General features: G+C 57.0%; 4 protein-coding genes across 5 annotated transcripts; all 4 read left to right on the plus strand.

The window, feature by feature from the left end:
* The first annotated feature begins 798 nt into the window (after positions 1–798).
* Positions 799–2618, plus strand: SPEM2 (SPEM family member 2). The gene is made up of 3 exons (XM_032498191.1): positions 799–936; positions 1091–1148; positions 1288–2618. The coding sequence occupies exons 1-3, from the start codon at positions 799–801 to the stop codon at positions 2616–2618; spliced, it is 1527 nt and encodes a 508-aa protein (XP_032354082.1).
* A 750-nt stretch (positions 2619–3368) lies between these two features.
* SPEM3 (SPEM family member 3) lies at positions 3369–7165 on the plus strand. The gene is given in 4 exon segments (XM_032498219.1): positions 3369–3506; positions 3653–3710; positions 3830–7131; positions 7133–7165. Coding segments are annotated over 4 exon segments (3531 nt in total).
* A 1746-nt stretch (positions 7166–8911) lies between these two features.
* TMEM102 (transmembrane protein 102) lies at positions 8912–11051 on the plus strand. The gene is made up of 2 exons (XM_032498673.1): positions 8912–9605; positions 9708–11051. Exons 1-2 carry the CDS (start codon positions 9392–9394, stop codon positions 11030–11032), a joined length of 1539 nt encoding a protein of 512 aa, XP_032354564.1. The 5' UTR covers positions 8912–9391; the 3' UTR covers positions 11033–11051.
* A 140-nt stretch (positions 11052–11191) lies between these two features.
* On the plus strand, positions 11192–18387 carry FGF11 (fibroblast growth factor 11). Of its 2 annotated transcripts, none has more exons than XM_032498676.1 (5): positions 11192–13332; positions 14970–15080; positions 15279–15382; positions 16004–16202; positions 16476–18387. In XM_032498676.1, the coding sequence occupies exons 1-5, from the start codon at positions 13140–13142 to the stop codon at positions 16544–16546; spliced, it is 678 nt and encodes a 225-aa protein (XP_032354567.1). In that variant the 5' UTR covers positions 11192–13139; the 3' UTR covers positions 16547–18387. The 2 variants fall into 2 exon arrangements, with proteins under 2 accessions (XP_032354567.1, XP_032354569.1); XM_032498678.1 differs by having other exon boundaries at positions 16088–16202.
* The last annotated feature ends 43 nt before the right edge of the window (positions 18388–18430 follow it).

Genomic DNA, 18430 nt, shown 5'->3' on the forward strand with positions numbered 1-18430 from the left:
TGATTTCAACCAAAGACTCCTTTTGTCATATCAACAATTACATCTGCTTTGTCAATTACATGTGGTTTTCTTCAGATGGCAGCTGTTTTTTAGCTTGGAGGGGTGGCTCAGTGGGAGGGCTGTTGGTTAGGAAGGCGAGAAACCATGGTTGGGGATGGTCCCTGGCAAAAGCAGCAACCCTAGGCATGTGGAAGTCAGTCTGGCTCTGAAGCAAAGGGGCTAGTGGGCTCAGTGACCAACATCTGGGATGATGGGATGGGATTATGACAGGGAAATGGGCAGAACAGGGAGGGACTGTGCAGCAGAGCGACCCCAGAGAGGACTCTTGCTATCATCCATCCATCTAGTCACCCTAGCTGCTGGCCCCAAGCAGATGTGGGTGGGGAGTCCCAATAGGCTATTTAAGCTGCCGTGATGTCTCAAAAGAACAATGAATTGGACGAAATCCTTTATGCATGATTTAATCCCTGTGAAGACTGTCTCACAACTGGAGCTACCATGTTTTCAAATGGAGTTAGGCAAACCCCCGGGGAGACAGAGGGACAGATGGACTGAACACTAGGATATTTGGGGATTGGGCTCCACTGTGTGGGAGCCAAGGGCAGAGATGGCCATATAAAGGGCCAGCTGATTGAAAGATCTGCCATTTCTGCATTGTGACTCCCTGCAGCGTGCCTCATTATGACCCCACTCCCTCACTGGTTGTCCCCAGGTGTCCCCAGGTCCTGGCATGAGTGTAGTGTGGGTCAGGCCGGGTGGGGGGGCGGGTGGCCCAGGTGGCCCTAAGACCCCCCCACCATGGGAAACCAGCTCTGGTATGACAACCTGGGGTGCTGCCATCAATACCAAGAAAGTAGCCAGAATGCCGAGGACTTCCTACTCCTGCTGTTGGGCCTCGTCATTCTTGTCAACATTGGGATCAACGTGGCAACCGTGGTCAGTGATGGTTGTGGACCACCCCTGGGGTGCAGAGGGCTGAGGGTGGTAGCCAGCTGCATGCAGCCTGCACCTCCGCCTGCAGGAACCGTCTTGGCTGGGAGGTGGGTAGGGTGGAGAGCCTGGCCTTCACTTCCCCCCACTGCACCCCCAGATATGGCATGGGCTCCAGAATGCCTTAGACAAGACCTTCAGTTGGATTAATCAGAAAAGTAAGTATGGCAGAGAGGTAGAGGGCACCCAGCCCCCACCACTCCCACAGCCCCAGTGTCCCCAGAAACCCAGGCCCCAGTGTTCCCAATGCTGACTTCCCACAGTTGCCCTGCCCTTACCGACTCTTCCCTCCCCCAGATGAAATCTTGCAGGCTTGTGAAAGTTTCCCCCAAAATCCTCCAGCCAAGGCCCAAGACGTCCACATCCACTGCACCCTGGACCCTGTAGAAATGAAAATGGCCCCGCCTACTTGCTACTCCTCTTCCTCCTGCCATCAACTCTGCAACCGCAATCACCACAGCAGCAGCAGCCGCCACAACCGCCGCTGCCACCACCACCGCCTCCGCCCCCACCCCCACCGCTGCCGCCGCAGCCGCCGCCGCCGCCCCTGCAGCCAACAGCAGAGGCCAAAGAACCACAGACGATTGCCCCACAGCACCTCATTCTTCTGTAGGCCACATCGCGGCCACAAAATGTCACAGCTGCGGCCGAAGCCCTCCTATAAGAGGGAGGACCTGGACTCCTACCTGGAGGAGGAGGATGACCTTTCCTTCCCACATCCCAAGTACCATCGAGGGGGCTGGGGAGGGCTCTACCAGCAGATGGGCCTGCCCTCCAACATGAGGCTGTGGGGTCGCCAGGGTGGGATCCTAGCCAGCCTGCCGCCACCGCCCTCTCTCTACCTGTCACCGGAACTGCGCCGCATGCCCAAGCGTGTGGAGGCCAAGTCGGAGCTAAGGCTGCAGTCCTACAGGACCCCCTGCTCATCATCCCACATCTGGGGCAACATGGAGACCGAGCAGTGGGTCTCATCTCCACCGCCTCCCCGAAGGCTGCCCCCTAACCCCACCTGGGTGCCTGGGGGCCACAGCCCTTACGCCTCAAGGGGCCAGCTCCTGTATGACTCCTGGGATCAGCGACGGCGTGGTCTGGAAGGCTCTGAGCCTCCATCCGCCCTCGTGACCCGGGGCTCCCGGCCGGAAGCCCGGGAGCATTACTCCCCACAGTCTCACCGGCGGAGCCTCCCTGGCCATGCTTACGTTCAGCCCAACCGCAGCCCCCACCCATCCACAGGTCACCTGAACTACTCCCGGGATCCCCACGAGGTCCGGCGCCAGGCGGCTGAATGGGCTGAGGCGCTGCCCCCACGGCACCCTCTGACCACCTCCACCTCCCTCACTGTGTTGGGTGAGGCCTCGTACCAGCGGGCCCCGGCGCCCAGCTCAGCCCTGCTCCTCCGAGCCTCCCAGCATCTGCCAGAAGTCCAGGCGACTGAGCCTCCCCCGCCCTCGCCCACCTTCATGCCACTCAGCCGGACCCCAGGGGGCAATGCCAACTACCAGGTGTATGACAGTCTGGAGCTGAAGCGGCAGGTGCAGGAGAGCAGAGTGAGGGCCAGCTCTCTGCCGCCTTCCACCTCAGCCTCGAGGCCTTCTCTGCATAGGAGCCGGACTGGGAAAATTAACTGACGAGCAGCAAATGGGGGTGGTGGGGCGGGGCGTGGAGAGAGGAAATAAAGAGCAACCAGAGTCCAGGAAACATGGATGGTGTGTGGCCTGGAAGAGCCACTCCTTGGCTTCCTGAAATGAGAAGCCAGTGTTCCCTTCTTGGCCTGAGGGTCCCCTTGGCTAAGTGGCTGTGGTCTTGCCAGCATGGTCCTGCACTAACTAGATTTGAAGCTGCAAATCTACGGTTCTCTGGGCACCTACTCTGTGTCTCAGCACTCCCTGTCCCCCCAGGGGGCTCAGAGGGCTCAGCCTCACTCAAGAAACTGTGGTCAGATTCCAGATTTGGAGGTTCCACATCTGGGCAAATCCAGGCCCAAGCCCAGTGAAGGGCATGAAGAAGGCCAAGGTCCAGGATTCTAGCCAGGCGTTCCCTAGGGCTGAGGCCAAGGTCTTCCTAGTCTCAGGAGTGGTCAGGGAGATAGAATGTGTGTTTGAACGAGTGAGTCAGCGGGTAGTGAGGGAATGACTGACCGCTAGAGGGGAGGTGTGCTGGCCTCCCAACCCTGTTTGACTGTCCAGGTTCAGGTGACCTGAACCTAGTTACCAGGGAATGCCATCCTGGGCCCTCCTTTTCCACCTCCTCCCTCATTGTGACCCCAGCCACCTGCCCTATTATGACCCAGTCCTTCTCCCCCTCCCCCACCAGAGGAGTCTGGCTACTAGTGAGTATGTGGGGGCCAGGGGGCCCAGATAGTCCTGGGACCCCCGGACATGGGTGAACGAACCCACTACGGAGCCCAGGCATGCTCTGGCACCAACCCCAGGAAGTGCCAGGACCTAGGAGACTCGATTCTTCTGATTCTGGGCAGCTTCATCTTGCTCAACGTGGGGATCAATGTGGTGACACTGGTCAGGGCAGGATCTGGGCAGCAGGGTTGGGGGACCCTGGGATCTCAAAGGGCTGAAATGGGAGGGCTGCTGGGATGTGGCCAGACAAGGGTTGGACTTCCAGGCTCACACTGCTCCCGGACTCTCCCCTTCCCTGCTTCCCTCAGCTATGGAGGCATCTGAAGAGCTCCTTGCGGACTCTTTTCCGTCATTTTTTCCCCAAAGGTGAGTGGACCCCAGCGTGGGCTCAAGGGATGTGGGCCTGTCCCCTTTCTTCTATCCCTGTTCCTGATTCTTAGTCCCTCAGGAACCCAAGCCTTGTCCCATCCCGCCTTTCCCTGCAGACAAGCAATCCAGCTCTCCAGGCAGCCATCCCATGTGCATGCGCTGTTCTGTGGATCCCAAGAACCTGTGCTCAAGAGTCTCTTCCCACTTCCACTGTCGCCCAAGCTTCCTGCTCGGGCAGCCTAACCACCTTGACTCCTGGATACCAGACACGAATGATGAGAAGGCTTCTAGGTGCTGCTGGATGCCGCCTCAGTGTGGACACGCTGGGGCTCCCATGGAGGCTCCATGGGGACTGTGGAAGGAGGGGATAATGGGAGCTGGGGAGGCCCCTCAAGTCACAGCCTTAAAGGCCCAAGCCACCTTTTTCTCCAGGCAAAAGACATCTTCCAAGTACCACAGGATGGGCAAGTTGGACATGGTTCCACTCCGCCTGCCCCAAGAGAGCAAGACTAAGACCCCAGCCTGTGACCCAGCCCAGGCCCCAGCCCAGGCCCAGACCTGCTCCCCAGTCCAGCCTCCTGGACGCACTCCTGCCAGGGCCCAGGCCTTCTCCTCAGCCCACCCCTCTCAGCACACCCCCGCCCAGGCCCAGACCCGCTCCCCAGTTAACCCCCCTGAGCACGGCCCACCCCAGCCTCAAACCTGCTCCCCAGTACACGCTGCTAGGCATACTCCTGCCAGGACCCAGACCTTCTCCTCAGCCCACCCTCCTAAGCATGCCATGCCCCAGGTGCAGACTCACTCCTCAGTCCACCCCCCAGAACACACCACCTCCCAGGCCCAGACTCACTCCCCAGCCCTCACTCCTGAGCACAGCCCTGCCCAGGTCCATGGTCCTGAGCACACCTCAGCCCAAATCCTGGCCCAGGCCCAAACCCAGATCCCCTCACATGCCTCAGCCCAGTCCTTGGGCCACAACCCTGAGCACATAACAGCCCCCGCCTCAGCCTGCACCCTGACCCATGCTCATCTAACCTATACCCGTAACCATACCCTGGTCCCTCCTGCAACTTCTGCCCCTGCTGCAATTCCTGCCCCAGCCCCCACACCAGCCTCTGCCCCAATCTCTGCCACAACCCCTGTCCCAGAGCTGGTCATGGCCCTGACTCCCACTCCAGTCCCGGCTACTACCCCTTCCCCCGTCCTAACTTCTATTCCCTCTACCCTGTCCGCCTTCAGCCAGGGCCTCTCCAGGGGCCACGTGGTCTATGATGCCCGCAGGGTAAAGCACAACTTATTCCATGTGCGTCCCCCTCAGAATTCTGGGTATTCCAGAAAAGACTTGGGTACCCTCTCCAGGCCCCAAGAGGGGCATGGCCCAGTGAGCTCTGAGCAAACATCAAAGCCATGTAGTGCGGATGGTGCCAAGCTCTCCACAGGATCCATATTGGGTTACCTGGAGTTGGGGAATATGGAATGGAAGATCTCAAATGACGCCAACGGCGAGTTCTTACAGCCCAAGACCTTCCCTTACTGCAGCTTCCACCCTTGCAGTTCTGAGAAGAAAGAAACAGACTCCCAGGCTCCAGTCTACCCCAAATTCCTGGTCTACTCCAAGGATGCTGCACCTTCTCAACCTTGTTTCCATTCTCCAACCAGTACCCAGACCTCGCCAGGCACTGTGCCTCCACCATGCATTCTTTCTCTACCTCTTGTTTCTCCCAGATCCTTTGTCCTTCAACACACCAACCACCAGGAGCCCTCCACCTTAACACAAACTGCCACCCTTCCACCAACCTCCAAGTCTCCTCAAACTGTCCTCTCTTCCCAGGGGCCCATCCCTACCCAGTTCTCCACAATTTCCCAAACCCCCAACCAGACTCAACCTCCCGAACTTCATGAGAGTCTAGGCCTCACCCAAGACTCTGGCCTCCAAAATACCCCAGGCCCTTCAAAAGACTCTATTGTTTCCAGAAACCCAGGCCTTACCCCAAATTCAGGCCTCCACAAGAACCCAGGCCTTACCCAAGATCCAGGTCTCCACAAGCTTCCAGGCATAAGCCAAGACCCTTTTCTATTCAAGAACTCAAGTCTTTCCCAAAGCTTTGAACTTCACAAGAATCCAGTTGTTACCCAAGATTCTGGCTCCCAGAAGAGCCTAAGTTTTACTCAAGATGCGAGTATTTTTAGGAGTCCATGTCTCACCCAACCCTCTGGTCTCCACAAGAATGCACCATTTCTCCCAGCTTCTGACATTCAGAGGAGTGTAGGCTTTCTGCGAGACTCTGTAGTCTATGGGAATCTAGAGCAAAACCAGGAGACTGCACTCTATAAAAGTCAAGAGCGCTCCCCCAAAACTGGCCTCCATAATAGCTCAGGCCCTTCGCAAGATTCTGGATGTCACAAGAGTACGGGTAACGCCCAAGATCTGGGAGTCTCCAGGAATCTAGGCTTTACCCAAGATTCTGGGTCACAGAAGAGTCTATACCTTGCCCAAGACTCTGGAGTCAACAAGAGCTCAGGCCTTTCCCAGGAATCTGGTCTCCATAAAAGCCCAGGCCTTGTCCAAACCTCTGGCCTCTGTAAGGGCTCAGGCCTTACCCAAGACTCAGGAGACTACAAGAATCCAGGTCTTACCCAAGATTCTGGAGTCTACAGGAGCCAAGGCCTTACTCAAGATTCTGACCTCCATAAGAAACCGGGCCTTACTCAAGCCACTGAAGTCAAGCAATGTGGCCTTACCCAAGATGCTGGAATTTGCAGGAGCCCAGAACATACCCATGACCCTAACTGCCACAAGTCCTCAGGAATTAATCAAGACCCTGGCCCCCATAAGGGCCCAGTCCTTAGCCAAGGCTCTGGCCTCCCCAAGACTCAAGGCCTTACCAAAGGATCAGGACTCAACAAAACCTCATGCCTTGTCCCGAATCCTGATCTCCACAAGAACCCAGGCCTCACTCTAGGAACTGACTCTGCCCAAGTCTTAGGCCCACATCAGACCCGAAAGGCATTTGTATCTGGGGAGATTCCTCGAAAGGAAGCAGAGCAGCACACACCATGGACTTCTGTCCCACTCAGTCAGAACACGGGCTCTCCCAAGGCACCCGTGATCTACAATGACCTGCAAACCTTCTCAGAGGTGCCTGTACTAATTGAGCTGCAGTCGTCCTCCCGGCAAGCAGGCAGCCAAGACTGGGTGTACCGCCCTGTGGACACAGTTCCTCCAGCCCGTCAGAACTACCGCCAGATGTCTGTGCCTCCCAGAATCAATCAGTGGAAGCCCCACTGTCCTGGGTCAGGCACCCGGGTAGGGCATGTGGTCTTTGACGCCCGCCAGAGACAGTTTGGAGTGGGCAGGGACAAGTGTGAAGCTCTGTCTCCCAGGCGCCTTCACCAAGAGGCATCCAGCAACTCACCTGAGACCATCAAGGAGTGGGGATATCAGTGTGTGATGAGAAACTTGGAAAAAGAGAGGACAGATGTGCACGAGAAATAAAGAGGCAAGAAAAGTATTCTGCAGTTGTTTGGTGATATCTACCCAGCCACACCCCACAGGGCCTGATCAGGACTGAAATTACCCCTGCTTCCCCTGCGAAGCTACACAGCCAAACCCATTATCCCCAGGGTCCTAGAGCTGCACTGTCCAACACAGTAGCTATTAGCCAAATATGCCTATTAGAATGTAAATTAGTTAAAATTAAAAGTTCTATTCCTCAGTTTCATTATCTCTCAAGTGCTCAATAGCCACTTGTGGTTGGTGGCTACTGTATTGGATGGTACACATTTAGAACATTTCCATCATCACAGAAAATCCTATTGGAGAATAATACTTTAGAGTTTAGAGGAACTTTCCTCTCCCTGTCACCCATACCCAGCGTCCTAGAACTCCCACAGAGCCCAGAGCACTTATTTCTTTTTAGGGTGGCTCAGAAGCCAACCTCTGGGGAGGAGGTAAGGTAGAGGGATGGACACCTAATGCCTGATTTCCCTGGACTGTGAGAAAGAGCTCACGCCTCAGTTTTCCTGACCTGGTGTCTCTAATCAAAACCAGATGTACAGAAACTTGACTCTCCAGTTCTGGGCTGTGTTTGGGGCTCCTGGTGACTGAGGAAGACGACCTCTCTGTTAGTGACTAGGAACCCCAGAGACTTAGGCTCCCCAAATTGAGCTCTGGATTCTGAGAATCCTCTCCTTTTTAGGCCTCTAATTTTTCCAGGTGTCTCCACTTAATTATCTTGCCCATGGACTTAGGCCTAATCCACGCCAGAGGCAGACCCTTGGGAAAAGGAATGTAAGAATTCCTCATTCAGTAATACATTGGCCTGATCTGTGAGCCTCTCTCTGGTTTCCTATTTCCCTGCCCCCCTTACCACTCCCACCCTGGTTTCCCATCTTTCTGTCCTATTATTCTGTCTCCTAGTTTCATCCTAGAATTAAGCTGTGTCCATGACAGCATAATTTTCCAGCTGGGAATTCCCTCTGGACTTGATTTTCATTCCTGGTAACTGTTCTATATAGACACATGAGCCACAATATTCCAAAGTGTTTTCCCTGCCACCACTCATGTGTCTGAGGTGAGCATCATTAATACGTCCCTGCCCTGAGTCAGATGTCCATTTCTGGGCCACCACCTGTGTGTTCTTGTCTAATACTACCACCACTGATTCCAAGGAGATACTTCTCCACCCAGCTGGGGAGCCCCTTTCCAACACCTCTCTGGCTTAACTCTGACCTTTTACAAGTCATGTGCAACCTTTTTAGGCTGCAGTCTCATCTCTAAAATGAAGCTATACTTGCATGGAAGAATCCTTCTAGATAGTGACCAGGGTTCCTCTACTCACACATGAGATGTAGAGGCCCCTATTTCTCCCTAGGCGGTAAGGTATGTCCCCCATTATGGTTTGCTATTCAGATCCATCCTATTATGCCTCTGCTCCAACCCCAAGGAATGTTTGTGTTGGGTTGACCTGGGCTTGGAAAGGCACAGAATAATTTATCTCAATGGGAACTACAACTTCCATCAGGCACTACTTCAACGGAACAGGAAAGGATGTGGGGGCGTGGCCCCAAAGCCCTGATAGCTCGAAAGATAAACTACAAATCCCAGGATCGCCGGGAGATCTCAGCAGAGCAAAAGGAGTGATTGAACTCTCACTGGAGGCGGGGCGGGTCCGGAACCACCCTGACTTCCTCCATAAATGGGCGTGGTTGTAACTTAGGGGCGTGGCCTTGTGGGCAGCAGGAAGAAGTTACCTGTTGAATCCTTCTAACCATCTTCTTCTCAGCCCTTGCAGCTACCCCTAAGAGGGAAGCTGCAAACCATAAACCTCTTCAGAAAAAGAGGTAACAGGAGGCAGACAAGGAGCAGCGGAGGGAACTGACTATTGCTTTCGGTAGGAGGGGCCCAACAGCTACTTTTTACCTGATGAGTCAGGTGAACCGGTCCGTGGGCGGGGGAGACCAGCGTATGAGAAAAGGACTGGGACGGAGGAGGTATTTATTTGTTCGTTTTCAAGATTATATTTAGAGCCCTTGATCTGCAGACACATTGGCCGACTGTGGGGCACTCCCTCGGCCTCGGGAAGAGAGAACGCGGGAGACTTTTCGGCAGCAAAAGAACGACCCATCCGGGTTTCCTACCGTCCGTGTATTTCCTAGCCCCAAAACTATAGAGCCACATGGCTTCCGCGGTCTGGGGAAGTGCTCCCTGGTGGGGCCCACCGCCCCCAGCCCCAGCCCGGCCGCTCACGGATATCGACTTCTGCTCTGGGGCGCAGCTGCAAGAACTAACCCAGCTGATTCAGGAGCTAGGTGTTCAAGAGAGCTGGAGCGACGGGCCCAAGCCGGGACCAGACCTCCTCCAGGCCAAGGATTTTGTTTTCTCTCTGCTGGGTAAGTAAACCTTCCCTGCCATCGGGAACTCCCAGCTCTCTGCCACGCCCCACCCCGCCCTGGTTTTGGGTCACGCCCTCAGGATCCCTTCTCGTCCCTTAGGTCTCGTTCACCGCCGGGACCCTCGCTTTCCTCCCCAGGCTGAGCTCTTGCTGCTTCGTGGCGGGATTCGCGAGGGCTCCCTGGATCTGGGGCCTGCACCTCTAGGTCCCTATGCCCGGGGGCCTCACTATGACGCCGGCTTCACACTCCTGGTGCCCGTGTTTTCGCTAGACGGCACTGGACAGGAGCTACAACTGGATGTGGGATCCTGTTATGCATGGCTCTGCCTCCCAGAGCAAGTACACGGAACCTCAGTCCGGGAGGCATGGCAGGATTGCCTAGGACCCCCAGTCCCAGGGAGACGTGATTCGATCCTCCCAACCGAAAGAGAAGGAAGTTCCAAGGACCCGCAGAGCTCTGTGGACCAGCCTCACGGCGACGTTGCTGAGCCTGGGGCACATGTGTGTTTGGAAAAATCACCTAGTAACATTTCAGTGCCGGAGCTGCCTCAGGAAGACGTAACCGATGTTGGCTTTCCCTCATCCTTGAAAAAACCGAATGGTGACGTCACCACAGCAGCCGACGTTAGCCCCAGCCCAGTGCCAAAGCCGTCGGAGGCTCTGGAGGCATGGCCCACATTGTGCCCTGCCCAGGTGGCTGCCTGGTTCTTTGCTTCGCTGGCCGCGGTCGCTGAATCCCTGTTCCCGGTCCCGGGTGCCCCGCGCTTGGTGCATGCAGCCCGCCACGCCGGGTTCAGCACCATCCTCCTGGCTACTCCTGGGCCCCCGCGCCGCCTTCTGCTTTTCGACCTGATCCCCGTGGTGTCCGTGGCCGGCTGGCCCGAGGGGGCTCGTAGCCACTCTTGGGCCGGCCCGCTGGTTTCGGAGTCTTCCTCCTTCTACCTGGTGCCCGGCGGTGGCACAGAGCGGTCGGGCGCCTCCGGCTGGCAGCTCTGCTTCGCCCGCCAGGAGCTGGCGCTCAAGTCGCGCATACCCGCACCGCTGCTGCAAGCGCACGCCGCGGCCCAGGCCCTGCTGCGCCCGCTGGTGGCTGGGACCCGGGCCGCGGCTCCCTACCTCTTGCGGACGTTGCTCTACTGGGCTTGCGAGCGGCTGCCCGCGCTCTATCTGGCGCGGCCCGAGAATGCGGGCGCCTGCTGCCTCGGGCTGCTGGATGAACTGGGCCGGGTGCTCGAGGCCGGGACGCTGCCCCACTATTTTCTGAGTGGCCGAAAGCTCCGTGCCGGAGACGGCGCCGCTGCGCTGCTCGGGGCGTTGGCCCAGCTTCGCGGGGACCCTGCCGGGGCCCTCCGCACCGCTGTGGAGGAGGCCAAGGCTGCGCGCAAGGGGGGCGGCTTAGCTGGCGTGGGAGGCGGAGCCCATTAAAGATGTTGCTCCTACTAGCTCGGAAAGTGCTTTTGTTGGCCGTGGGATGTAGAGGGGACTGCTCTCCCCTCGCCTGGGAGACAGGCTGAGCGCCCTGGGCCCGAAGACTACGTTCTAGAAGGCCTCCTCACCGGTTCCTCCCCATCTTCCCATTCTCCTCCTGCCCCATCCCTGACACAGGTCGTTCCATTCCCGCCTCTCCACTTTCCAGATCTGTGGCCAGCATCCCTCCTGCTCCAGTGCAACCTCCAGCAAGCTTCTCCCCCCACTTATGGTTTTTTTTTTTTCTCTTAAGAGTCAACAGGGATGGGAAGGTAATTGCTAACAAAACGTGGAAAGGACCAGGGATTGACCAATTTGGCTCACACAAAAGCAGAGAGATTAAGGAGGCCGGATTTCACCCCAGGCTAGATCTCACCACCACCCCTATCTCTTCAGTTATTCCCTCCACTTTTCTCATCTAGTTCTGTCCTCCATCCCGGGCAGTAGGGTCCCTTTCTCCATTCCCAGGGCGTCCGCCATTCTACTTATCTTAAGCCCAACCTCTCCTCCCATCCAGGGTTGTGTACAGTGGAATCGCCTCCTTGTCCCTCCTCCTCTGAACCCCAAGACATGCGGCCTTTCCTCGGCTCCGTCTGCCTCTAAGACCGTCCCCACTCCCTGCCTCCAAGGAACCCTGGGGTTCCGCCCGCCCAGCTTCATCCCCCTCTTTCCCGGCGTCTCCGCCCCCTGCCCCGCCCCCGGGCCGGCTCTCGGAGGAGGGGGAGCTGCTGTCACCGCCGCCGCCTCAGCTTCCCACAGCCTCTACCGCTGCCGCCGCTGCAGCCGCTCCGCTTGGTCCAGCCGCCAGGCCCAGTGCTCACTTCGCCGGACCAGGGCTCTCTGCGGAGACACCCTCACTCCTTCGTGGGGTCCGGGACGCCTAGCTAGGCGTGGGGGGAAGCTCCGCTTGCGGGGTACAGGGAGGGAGGAGCCTGGAGCCGGAGCCAGCGCCAGCCGTCGCCGGATCGACAAGACAGGACAGGTTGAGGGGCGTCGGGGAAGGAAAAGGGGGTGCTATAGGCAGTCCCGGGGAGGACGAGGAAGCCCTGTCGCAGAAAGCTCTAATGCGCTCTGACTTACAGGGGGTCTGTTCACATTTGGGGACCCGTGACAACGTGGGTGCACTCCTCTCTCGAGGGGCTGGTTGGATTGGAGGGCCTGGGATCTAAACAGCACCAGCTGTTCCCAAGGAAATTAAGGGGCAGCCAGGAAAACCAAAAAATCAAAAAAACCCAAAACCTATGCTCCTTATTCCGAGGTGACAGAGGGCCCTCCAGACAACCACCTGGTGTAACCACTAGGAAGGGCGGATTTGGAGGTGACTTCAAAAGGAGTGGAGGGTAACAAGGTGAGGAAAGGGGCTCAGCAGCTAGAATTCTGTGCCACTAGAAATGGGGGTGACTTGGTAAAAAATGGTATTGTCCTGAGACAGGGTCTGGGAACCTCTTCTCACTGAATGGGGACAGTCTGGTATTTCAAGTCATAGATTTTGAGGATTGCAATATTTTAAAAAAGTGGGGGATTCTCCACTTAGAGTGTGGCAAAGGGAAAGACATCAAGGTTGGGTTCTTCCCTGACATTGGCATTGCCCCAGTAGGGGTGGAGTGAACCAATATCCCCAAAGCTAAGGACCCGCACCCTTAAGATTACAAGAGTGGATTTGGCAGGAGTGCAGGGCCCTGAAATAGGGTGGAAAGGTGCCTGGGGATATTGGAACCACGTTTTGGAAAATTTGAGGGTCTTGGCTTTGGGATACTGGAAGTGGAGGCCAGGGACACTGGAGATCAGGGAAAGGGGTAGTTTTCAGTGGGGGCAAAAGTCGTGGGTGGGGTCAGTTGAGAGGTACATAGGCTGTTGGACCCAGTGGAGCTAGCAGGGGCCCAAGGGTGGGAGCTGGAGCCTGGGGTGGGGGTCATCTAGCGCTTATCCTCAGGTCCTGTGGGTAGGGCAGTGAGTAGGGACTGGAGCATCGAAAGCATGTCCTGGTGAGCAAGCGGGCTTCTCCGGGGGAGCCCAGCGCGCTCCGGGCGCCTGCCTGTTTGGGGGTGTCTCCTCCCGGGGCGCCATGGCGGCGCTGGCCAGTAGCCTGATCCGGCAGAAGCGGGAGGTCCGCGAGCCCGGGGGCAGCCGGCCCGTGTCGGCGCAGCGGCGCGTGTGTCCCCGCGGCACCAAGTCCCTTTGCCAGAAGCAGCTCCTCATCTTGCTGTCCAAGGTGCGACTGTGCGGGGGGCGGCCCGCGCGGCCGGACCGCGGCCCGGGTGAGTGGCTGGAGCGGGGTCTCCGGGCCTGGGGTCTCTCTGCCTGGGAGGTTGAGGCCAGGGACTCGAAAGAGTGGGGCCCAACTGAGGGGGGCTCCCTGAAAGTGAAAGGGGGTGGGCCCGGACCACAAAGTCTCAGGGAGACTATGCCTCAGTTTCCCTTCTCTTTCGCCCATAACCCCGAGTCTCCTTGCTTTCGAGGGCAAGGGGAAGGCTTGGGGGCTAAGCCTGGTACCCCAAAGCCTAGCAGCTCCCGCTCGCCCCCCAACCCAACGCAGGAGTCCCCACCCCCACCGTCCTCCGCCTACGTGCCGGCTCTCGCGATTCTTTCCATCCGGAGCGGAGGGGCCTGGGGGTTCCGGACGCCTGGGTCACCCCGAGGGTTTCTGCGGCTCCGGCAGCCCCGCCCCCGCCCCGGTTCTCCCGCTCCTCCATGCCTTGGCTCGGTTCCCCCTGGCCGAGCTGGCCTGGCTCGGCGCCAATCTCCCCAGCTCTCCCCCGGGTGTCCTTGCAGCTACCTCCCCAGCCCGCCCCTCTGTGCGCCCTCCTCCTGTGACCTGCGCTGCAAGCCGGGAGCCGGGCACCCCCTATAAACCCCTACGCGACTCAGAAATCGGGTCCCAGGGGCTCAGGGGACCCTCTGCTGCGACGAACTCAGACTGGAGACCCTCACTGAGACTGGGGGTCGTACCACCTATGAGGGGGTACCGGGAAGTCGGCAGGAAGCAAGAGCCGGGGGAGGAGAGTTGTGCGGGTTAGCCTGTGGTCCCCGTCCAGTTGCGACAGGCAGGGAGTCCCTCTGGCTTCGCTCCCGCTCGCTCCCAGCTCCCCTAGGGGGAGCCCCCTACCCCCTGCGCCCTCCTCCTCACCGCCGCCGGCACTTGGTAGTGGTACGGTCCGCAGCCCACCCTTTGAGTGGGACCCGGCCCCCCACGTGACTCAGCTTGCCTCGCCAGCTCCCCGGCCCCCTCCCCCATTTCCTTGGTTTGGTACCGAATGTCCCACACCCCAGGCGGGTTACCTGGCTGAAGGGGAGAGGCTGAGCCTCAGGGAGGGCTGAGCCCCCGCGAGCCAGCAGACTGACAGACAGATAGACAGACAGATGGGTCAGTGACAGTCCGGCGCTGGACCAAGGAGAGGCCCGCGCCAAGAGAGCGGCAGCCGCAGGAGCAGGTGCTGAGTCAGCGTCAGGCCCAGTCCCACCCACCTCCTGAGGGGGCTCCCCTACCCTGTGGTCACCTTACTGCCACCCAACTCGCAAACATACTGCCCCTTCAGCAGTCCTGCCTGCCTCCCTCTGTCCTGCGTTTTCATGTATCTCTCCCCTTGCTCTTCTCTCTTCTCCCCTCCCCCATTCTGATTGAGCTGTAGAGTAGGAATTAAGCCTTTAAATAAATTTCAATAAATTAAACTGAAAGCTGGCGGTTAGAGGAAGCAGAAGGGGACCCACACCCCAGCTTCCTCAGGAGTCCAAGAGGAGGGGGAGAGAGCTTGCTTGGAAGGTCAGTGAGCTGGGGCCCTGGGACCCACTTCCTTCCCTTGGTTCTCCCTTCTTTCTCTCCTCTGATCCCGCCAAGTGTACGAATGTTTTTGGGAACAGAGATGTCATGTTTCAAGATGAATGTCTCTCTCTCCAGAGCCTCAGCTCAAAGGCATCGTCACCAAACTGTTCTGCCGCCAGGGTTTCTACCTCCAGGCAAATCCTGACGGGAGCATCCAGGGCACCCCAGAGGACACCAGCTCTTTCAGTGAGAGGGGGAGCCAGCTGCTGGGTGGGGAGGGGAAGAGCAGGCATAGGAGATGATCATCCTCTTCCCACTTTGGGTTCGTTTGTTTTCAATCTGGCTCTTTGACTCCCAAGGGAAGAAGTAGAACTGGAACCTGGAGGGGGGCCCAGCTGGGAGTTGGAAGTCTGGGGTACTGATGCCCCCTCTCTCCACCTCCAGCCCATTTCAACCTGATTCCCGTGGGGCTCCGTGTGGTCACCATCCAGAGTACCAAGCTGGGTCACTACATGGCCATGAATGCTGAGGGGCTGCTCTACAGCTCGGTGAGACAAGGAGGCTGAGTGGTCTCGGGTGTGGGGACTCCCCTAGTGACAGCCTTCTTGATTACAGATGTTTTGCAGCTCAGGGCTTCCTCTCCTCCAGCTCTTTCTGATGTCCTGCTTTCATTGCCCACTCTCGGACACCTCCTCTAGGGTCCCTCCAGTCCCTCCTCCTTGAACAGCGCCTCCAAATACCTCTGGCTCTTTGAATGTCCAACTCTTTCAGCCTTTTAAGACCCCCTTGTCTCATCCTACCTCCTCCAGACCTCATTATTACTCACTTCCCCAGAGTCATTCAGGATATAGGGGAAGGATTCAGGAATTCCTCCAAGCAGGAATTCCTTCCAGGTCCCCTGGATGGTGGGAGGTTGAAAGTAGAGAGATGGTGTCTTCTTATCCCAGGGCCCCCCGAAGTCTAGTTTCCGGCCCTCAGGGGGCCACCAGACTCTTCCTTATCCTTCCTTTCTCCCAGTTCCTGCATGGACTCAGAGGTTGGCCCTCCCAGCCTAAATTGTGTGGATTGTATCCTGGCTTGTTCTTCTCAGGGTCCCCTTCTGTCCAGTGATGTGTCTTTTTATCTCTCTGTCTGTCTGTGTGTGCCTTTCTGGGTCTCTGTCTCTTCAGCCACATTTCACAGCTGAGTGTCGCTTTAAGGAGTGCGTCTTTGAGAATTACTATGTCCTGTATGCCTCTGCTCTCTATCGCCAGCGCCGTTCTGGCCGGGCCTGGTACCTGGGCCTGGACAAGGAGGGCCGAGTCATGAAGGGAAATCGAGTCAAGAAGACCAAGGCAGCAGCCCACTTTGTGCCCAAGCTCCTGGAGGGTGAGTTTGGACCCTCCAGGGAGAGGTGGGCCACATGGAAGGGTATTGACCTTGTCGTGGACATTTAGTGACACAAGCTCAGGGACTATAGGTGTTTTAAGGGGATACCTATTATGACAAGTCAAGCCAGGAAGGCTTTGGCCTTGGGGGTTTGGGGAGCGCTCCTTCTGTGGGTTGGGGTTCCCAGAGGGTGGGTATAGGGGAAGGGAGCCCTTTCAGAGCTCTCTCTGTGTGCCTAACTCTCCTTCCTGTTCCTCTCTCTCCCCTTCACAGTGGCCATGTATCGGGAGCCTTCTCTCCACAGTGTCCCTGAGACCTCCCCTTCCAGTCCCCCTGCCCCCTGAAATGTAGCCCCTGGCTGGAGGCTCCCTGCACTTACACTGAGCCCGCCACCACCACAGTCTGTCTCCCAGCCCCACTCCTGGCCCTGCTCTCACCCCTGCTGCCACACTCATGCCCTGAGCAGCCAGGTCCCACCAGGTGCTCTAGCCTGAGGGAGCCTAGGGGCTGGCTGTGACTTCCAGGGCTGCTGAGACCCTTAGATCCTTGGGCCCAGGAAGGGGTCTGAGCTGGGGTGAAGTGTCTGAAAATAGTCCTGGCTGATCACTTCTTTCCTTGCACACTCATGCCCCCCCCCCACCAAAGCCTCTTCCTGAGATGACGCTGGGGGTCTGAAGCTGACAGAACCAGGGCATAAATCTTCCCCACCCCGGGCTCAGCCAGCCCCCAGAGTCTTATGCTCTTTTCATTGCCACTGAGCCATAGATTTATAGGTCCACTGGAGCTCAGGATTCGTTTCCTTCTTTCCTTCCTCCACCTTTTGCCTTGTTCCAGACAGATTCTGGAACACCAGGCACCCCAGCTAGGGCCATTTCTGCACTCAGGCTCTGTGCTGGAACACAGACATGCTGTCAGGCTCTGTTCTGGATCCATCAGGCTTCTGTCCTTGACCCAGATGGACCCCTGGCTTCCAAGTAGAGAGAGGCTGGATTTGAGCCCTGTCCAGCTGTTGGCCTTGGCCTGAACTGGGACCAGTCTCAGATTACCACAGGTTTAACTTTCTTATCCCAGAGACACCCAATTCTAGAGCATGGTGTTCTAGACACATATGGAGCCATTCTTCCTTCCAGATCTCAGCTCTAGGACATAGACCACAACTCTCAGCCCTTCCCTCTAGGATGGAACTGGGACCTATATAGCCATATTATTGCTCTAGAGTAAGTTCTAGACCCATCCTCCCACCTTCTCTAGTGTTAACCTTTTAAGGATGAGCTCTGGAAAGGACTCAGCTGTGATTCACAAAGAATTAAGTGCTGGATGAATCAAGAACCACATCTTGTTTTTCCTAGATAATTTTCTAAAAATCTCTTTCTTCCTACAGAATGCTAACTTTATCTTTACATATAGTTTCTAGCTCCTGCAACTTAGCTGTGGTCCTGCCAGGGAAAGAGTATGAGGAAGGGCAGAGGAGTTTTGGGAGGAATCCCTGGCTTATAGCAGGAAAGCTTGGATAGGGAAGGGGCCAGAACCATGGCATGATTGGACCTGTGCCTGAGCTTGGGGGATATGAACATTTAGCTACCTCAGCAGGAATTCCAAGTCCCCTTTAAATCTGAGGTGTTTAGGGTAATGGGTCTAGAATAAAAAATATAAATGGCACATAACCTTGACCCCCCACCATGAGGAGACCCCAATTCAGCATAAGTCCCACCTATCTCCACTACAGGTCAGGCCAAGTAGGGTGAGGGCCACTTGGGCTCTAGACCTCATACACCATCACCCCCAGAACTTCTAACTGAATAGAATTTGCTTTACCTTAAGGCTTATAACCTCAGCTGGGCTTTAGGTACCCAAAAAGGGCCTGACTAGATTTTTCTGAAAAAATGCAGATAGCCGGGACAGGCCTGAAAAAGATCAGGAGCCCATCAGTGAACTAGGAAGGAGATTCTGAGAGGTCCCAGATTTGAGCTGAGTAGACTGAGGAGGCCCAAAAGGGAGGGGATAGATCTCAGGCAGGTCACTTTTCCTCAGGCTCTTTCTACTTCTGGCTTGTTGCAAGCGGGATGGATGCTCCCCTCACCCACACAGACACCGCTCAGGCTCCACCCATCTCCTGGCTCTGCTCCCAGGGGACAGGGTCTCCACTCCATGCTTTCTGAAATTAAAGAAGATTTATACAACTGAAGTGTTGTCTGTCATCTGTGGGAGGCAGGCATTGGCAGTTGCTC

The sequence above is a fragment of the Camelus ferus genome, chromosome 16 (assembly GCF_009834535.1).
Source record: "Camelus ferus isolate YT-003-E chromosome 16, BCGSAC_Cfer_1.0, whole genome shotgun sequence".
Classification (NCBI taxonomy): Eukaryota; Metazoa; Chordata; class Mammalia; order Artiodactyla; family Camelidae; genus Camelus; species Camelus ferus.